Source organism: Mirounga leonina, unplaced genomic scaffold (genome assembly GCF_011800145.1).
Source record: "Mirounga leonina isolate KUSES-001 unplaced genomic scaffold, KU_Mleo_1.0 Mir_125, whole genome shotgun sequence".
Lineage (NCBI taxonomy): Eukaryota > Metazoa > Chordata > Mammalia > Carnivora > Phocidae > Mirounga > Mirounga leonina.
Window position 1 is genome coordinate 28,109,364 of NW_023270305.1, and position 6,603 is coordinate 28,115,966.

At 42.8% G+C, this 6,603-nt stretch overlaps 1 protein-coding gene across 2 annotated transcripts; it reads right to left on the reverse strand.

The window, feature by feature from the left end:
* Positions 1-3,802: 3,802 nt before the first annotated feature.
* Positions 3,803-4,844, reverse strand: MTLN (mitoregulin). 2 transcript variants are annotated; one of them, XM_035001029.1, is made up of 2 exons: positions 4,490-4,844; positions 3,803-3,899 (listed from the first exon to the last, which is right to left on the reverse strand). In XM_035001029.1, exon 1 carries the CDS (start codon positions 4,795-4,797, stop codon positions 4,627-4,629), a length of 171 nt encoding a protein of 56 aa, XP_034856920.1. In that variant the 5' UTR covers positions 4,798-4,844; the 3' UTR covers positions 3,803-3,899; positions 4,490-4,626. The 2 variants fall into 2 exon arrangements, with proteins under 2 accessions (XP_034856920.1, XP_034856921.1); XM_035001030.1 differs by having other exon boundaries at positions 3,805-3,899; positions 4,497-4,844.
* Between the last annotated feature and the right edge of the window lie 1,759 nt (positions 4,845-6,603).

The following is a 6,603-nucleotide window of genomic DNA, read 5'->3' on the forward strand; positions in this document are numbered from 1 at the left end:
AAAAAAAAAGTTTGTAACAACAAATGAAAAAGGATTGCTATAAGATATTTTTAAATGGATTAATAAATCAGTACTTCTAAGTGGTATTGTAAGAGGTAAGCAAAATCCATCATTTATATTTATTTTACATATATATCTGTAAGTAAATGGAAAAAATATTCTGTATCTGATTTATAAGGACTTCCATATTTTAAATGAAAAAAGGTACAGGGTCATGAATATAGTATAATTCTATGTTGGTAAAAATAAATAAATAAAACCCCTGCATGTGTGTATGAGCAATGGGGAAGGATGCAAAAAGCTGCCTACTCTTGTTCACCTCAAGTGGAAAGATGACTTTAATTTTATACATTTTGTACCATATTCAGGGTTATAACCATTTATTCCGTTGAGGAGCTTGTTAGAAATGCACATTCTCAGGCCCTACCACAGACCTACAGCATCAGAATCTATATTTTATAATACCCCAGTGTTTCATGTGCATATTTAAGGCTGAGACATACTATTTAAGTATTCAGTGTGCTGTAAGGGATGAAATTACTCCGCTAACAGCCTTTTTCATTAATTTATATTTCTTTTGATTTGTAATGCTCAGCAGTCACCTTAACAGTAGTCATTGCTTCTTTCTTGTTATCCCTTGATGCCATTATTAAAAGCAAAGTGATGTGGGAAGCAAAGGCAAAAGAAAAATTAAATTTCCTTACTACTTACAGCCCACTGACAAGTCCTTGAAACAGGCAAAGTGACCTAGGAACTCAGCTGCCTCAATGTTAATACTTTGTTAAAGGCAAAAGACAATCATAGCCCAACCCCCAGGATCCTGTAAGTCTACTTTAACATATAAAAAATCCTTTGGAAACTTCCTTTATCTCTACCCTGCAAGATACATGTTGGCAATCATCCCCTAAGCATATGACCCACTGATATACATCTGAAGGGGTCTCATAACTGAGTTTTTACTAAACAGTAATAAATGACCTTTTCCTAACAATAGCTAGCTGCCTCAAGGTCCTGGAAACCGTTTCCAAAATTCCTAGAGACTTACGCTCTCCCTAACACCTTCCCAGCTTGAAAGTACATAATCGCCACTCCTCATGACCTCAGTGCAGCTCTTTCTGCCCACAGGTCCTGTCCCCGTGCTTTAATAAAACCACCTTTTTGCACCGAAAATGTCTCAAGAATTCTTTCTTGGCCATCAGCTCTGAACCCTAACATCTTTCCTACATAAAAAGTAACCTAAAACAAAGTTTTGCAGTGAGGTAGCTGAAACCAAGCAAAACATGGTGACTGTTTCTCCTGAGAACAAGGTATTTTGTAAAACTCATTATGATTTTCTTCCATCAGTGTGTTAAAATGAATTGTCAACTTTGTATTGCTACCTTACAGGAGACACTGAAAAAGAATTTAATGGTTTTTGAGAGACTCATTATGTAGAACTGGTGGAACCAAGTAGTTAGGAACCTACTAAAAAGAAATTACACAAAGAAAACAGAGAAAGTTGGCTATTTCAGGATCTTAAAACAATTCACCTCAAAAGTGTCAAATATTTATGAGCACCTTAGTGGAAAGCAGTGGTTGGACCTGTGGTACAAGATGTTTAAGGCACTGGGCTCAAAAGAGCTTATGAGCTAGGGTGATGGACTAGAATCATGAAGCTGTACCACCTACCAAAGACTGTCATAGAAGTGTCACCTGCACAATTTCCTGCCAAGTACACATTGCATTTGAGTTCTTGAGTAAGATTATCCAATGAAAACACCAGGCAGTTTAAGTGTGAAGCCGGAAATAAAAGGATCAGGTGAGGTAGAAATATCTTAGAGGGGTTCTGCTTGGATATGATAGTTAAGCCTGGGGACTGGTTGGGTAATCCAAAGGAAAGGACAGAGCAGAGGACCAAGGACTGAAGTTGAAAGAACTTAGAAAAGGGAGTAGTGAAAGTTTGGAAATGTGGGAAGGTTTTAAATTATTAGGGAAGTGTGGGAAGAATTTCAAGGGAGATCCTGGCATTATCAAATACCCTGGAGGTGAAAACTCAAGGATTCAGAAATGGCCATTAGATGACAAAGGCTCTGGGCGGGTTGCAGAGGGCAGAGTGCAACAGGTTAATGGGCAAAATATTTAGGAAGAAAGTGATAGTGGACTTTTTCTAATTAGCAAATGATGGGGTCAACTAAAGTTTGTTTTTTTTTCCTGACAGAGACAGAGATAGCGAGAGCAGGAACACAAGCAGCGGGAGTGGGAGAGGGAGAGCAGGCTTCCCGCCGGGGAGGGAGCCCGATGTGGGACTCCATCCCAGGACCCTGGGATCATGACCTGAGCCGAAGGCAGACGCTTAACGACTGAGCCACCCAGGCGCCCTAAAAATTTTTTTGAAGTCAAACCTGTGCATGTTTGTTAATAGAGGGAAAGCAGGGAGAAACTGCAGACGCTAGACAAAAATGGTGTAGTAGAGAACAAGGAAGGTCCTTGGCATGGGGAGGGGAGGGGAGGGGAGGTGGGATGCAGAATTCTCTTCTGAGAAAGAAAAGCTAATGAGATAAAGCCTCAAAACCAGTGGTTTTCAACGTCTGCTGAGCATCACAGTCACCAGCAGAACTTTAAAAATCCTAATGCCCAAGCACACCCCAAACTACATAAATCCAAATCTGTGGGGAGTAGCATGCAGGGATCAGTATTTTTAAAGCTCTCTAGATGATTACATTGTGCAGCGCTGTTGAAAACCTCTGCCCTCAATAGAGCTACTGAGAGGAAGAATAATGAGGGAATTCCCACTTAATGGCTTTTATCTTCTCATATGGTTGAGAAGCACACTGCAGCCCAGATGGGATGAGCTCTAAGAACTAACATTTTAGTCCTTGCATTCACAGAATGAAAACAAGTATTGGAAGTAATAAAGCATAATAAAGAATTCTTGAGATGTCTTCGGTGTAAAAAGGTGGTTTTATTAAAGCACGGGGACAGGACCTGTGGGCAGAAAGAGCTGCACTGGGATCATGAGGAGTTGCGACTCCCATTCCCAATAAAATGGGGAAAAAAAAGGCTTTGTGTAGAAACAACTTTTCTAACTTTTCTCTTTAAAGATTTATCTATTTATTTGACAGAGAGAGAGCACGCGCACACACGCACAAGCAGGGGGAGCAGCAGGGAGAGGGAGAAGCAGGCTCCCTGCGGAGCCCGATGCGGGGCTCAATCCCAGGACCCCGGACCACAACCCAAGCCAAGGCAGACACTTAACCGACTGAGCCACCCAGGCACCCCAACTATTCTAACTTTTATGTTAATATGGAGCTGCTGTTAAATGCGCTGAGACACAAAATTAATCTTTATGAGCAAGGACAGTGTTATAGAAAACACCTCTTGCAAATAAAAAATAACCAAGGACTTAGTCACTTACTCTTGATTTTTAGGTAATAGTTGGAATTTATCACTAAGCTTTAGTCAAGAGGGTTAGGGTTTTCCTTTAATATATATTCTATAATGACATATAAGTGAAATTTTTGCCAGTAATAATTGGAGTATGTTATCACTCTATACTGGGGGCATATACATCACCCTTAACTCAGTTATTTTTATACAGCCCCTTGCTTTCCTAACAGATCCAGTAACAGTTGGCCAAAAGGATTCATATGGTCACTAGGCCAACTCTGCTTCACAACTGTACCAAGGAACTGGCATAGATTCCTTAAGAAGGAAGGTAACTGCTCAAAAACACTAATAGATCAGTTTTGAGAATCCAGATCTTTTGATGAAGTAAACTGCTTGGCAGGCAAGATACTCCTTTCCTTTTGATAGAAGATTCAAAGATATTTAAATTTTTTTTTATTTTAAAAATAAAATTGACTCATAAAGTGCAAGGAGAAATTAGATCTGTCCAGTGCTCTATATCCATCTTCGACAAACTGTTGGAAACAGAAAAGAGAAAAACAATCAGAAATAATATAATCGTTAACTTCCAAATTATTCTATTGTGGAGTTAATCTATGAACTAGATTTGATGTTAAAGATAATTCAATTTGCACAGCTCTGATGATAAAGCTACCACTAGATGTAAGGCTCCTAACTTCCAGGCCACTGCTCTTTCCACTTTACCAGGCTGCCAACAACCAAAGAATTCAGATTGGAGATGACAAACCATGAACGCAAAGATGTACTATGGTCTACCAGGGATATTATCGAAAAGAATAAGGGGGTAGGAGGTGGCAAGAATATCTCCACGGTCCGTTTTCTTCCTTTCCTTCTTCCCAGTATGTTCCTTTTTGAAGTTTAATGTCACGGTGCAACAATGTTGCACGTGGTAAGACATTCCCACTAAAGGCACGCAGTGAACTGAACTAGGACACCTACTGCAAGTTACTGGAGAAAACAAAACCTCCTCAGAATCCTGGTGTCTTTGGGAGAAAGTCACCCCTATGAAACATCCACAGGCGCTCCTGCCCCAAAATATTCGCCCGCCCCCAACGTCTCCCCTTACTCTCCGCCCCGTACGTACTGCTCACCGACTCCAAAAAGATCAAGGCGCGGCAGGCGGATGAGGCTAGCGCGGCTCATGCCGAGGCCGGGCCGGAGCCCCCGCGTGGGCCAGGCGAGGTGGGCGCGCGGGCCGGCGGGGGCCGACAGCGCGGGGTCTCAAGCCAGGTCCAGCTTTTTCTGAGTCGTCGCCAGCTTGTCCTGCAGCCTCCGCTTCCTCCAGTCCAGGTAGCGCCTCCGCAGCCGGTTCGCCTGCCAGCCCACGAGCACCCCGGACGCGAAGGCCACCAGCACAGACAGCTGCAGCGTCCGCTCGGACACGTCCGCCATGGCAGCCGGCGGCGTGCAGCCCGACCTACGGCGCGGCGGCGGGGTCAAATGGCGCCCCGCGTTCCGGGCGGAGCGCGCGGCGGTGCGTGCGCAGCGCGTCCTGCGGCGCGTCCACTCTAAACGCTCAGGGGCGCCTGGCTCGTCTTCTGCTGAAGTCTGGCCGGCCGGTGAGGGGCCCCGGCTTTCTCTCCTCTGAGCCGCCACGGTGATTGTTGTTTGGCGTTAGACATTGTCTTGCCTTCTTAGCAAACTTTGATGGTGTGCCTTTCCAACCTCATTGTAAGCTCAACACCTCTTTTTCTCTCAGCGAGCCGCATATGTAACTCAATTTACTGGTAACCCATTAAAAAAACAACAACATGAAAATTATTTTAATAATATATTTTGTAGCCCAATATATACAGGATGTTATCATTTCAACACGTAATCAATATAAAATGATTATTGGGATACTTCTTTTTTATACTAAGTTTGAAATCTGGTGATTTTATAATTAACAGCATATCTCAATGTGAACACTAAATTTTCAGTGGAAATACTTGATCAGTATCTAGATTTCATAAAAGTTCGTTGAAAAATTAGATTCATATAGCCAGGTTGTTCCAAAGACACATAAAAATTTCTCCAATAACTGAATTGAATATCAGTTTTTATTTTTATTTATTTATTTTTAAAGATTTTATTTATTTGACAGAGAGAGACACAGCGAGAGAGGGGACCCAAGCAGGGGGAGTGGGAGAGGGAGAAGCAGGCCTCCAGCCGAGCAGGGAGCCCAACACGGGGCTCGATCCCAGGACCCTGGGACCATGACCCGAGCCGAAGGCAGAACCGACTGAGCCACCCAGGCGCCCCAGTTTTTAAATTTAATTTAAATTCATTAAAATTTTAAAAAGTTCAGAGTTCACTTCTTCCATCACACCAGTCACATATGGGGCTAGTGTCTACAATATTGGACAGTGAAGTCTAGAGGGCCATGCTATGCCAGAATGAACACTGGGTCAGAATTGTTGGGATGGTAAAAAAATTCTACTGATAAAAGTCATTCTGGTGGACAGACCCTAAGGTGGCCCCTGATGATTTCCACTTCCCAGTGTTCACGCCTTTGTGTAATTTCTTCTCCTTGAATGTGGGCTTGATCTGTGACTTGCTTCGAACTAATAGAATAAAGCAAAGGTGCTGGGATGTCACTCCTGGGATTCCTTTATGCTATATAACATTTCTTTTCAACAGGCTGATGACTCTCCTTGTGGGCTTGATGAAGTGAGTGAACATATTGAAGAAGGTCATGTAGCAAAGGACTGCAGGTGGCCTCTAGAAACAGCAAGATGCCTCCAGCCAACAGCAAAAAACTGGAGCCTTCAGTTCTATGGTCCAAGGAAATTAACTGCCGACAACCTGAATAAGCTTGGAAACAGAATCTCCCCCAGTTCACCCTCCAAGTAAGAACACACACACGGCCTGGCTAATGCCTTGATTGTAGCCTTGTGAGAACCTAACAGAAGACTGTGTGCCTGGACTCCTAACCCACGGAAAGCTGATATTCTAAATGTGCATTGTTTTAAAACTAATACAGTCAGGAAAGAGAGACCAGCATGTGGAGCCTGAACTCTTAGATTGGGGCCTAACTGACCTCATATTAGGTAATGGATTTTCATACTTGAGGTAGAACGCATCTTGGCAGAGAGATGATAAAGATAGTATTGGGTCCAGTATGAATTCACGTCTACCATGCTTCATGGTCATTTATTTGGCAAATATTTATTGAATGCTGCAGGAGGCATTGGGAATGTAGAAGTGAATACAGCA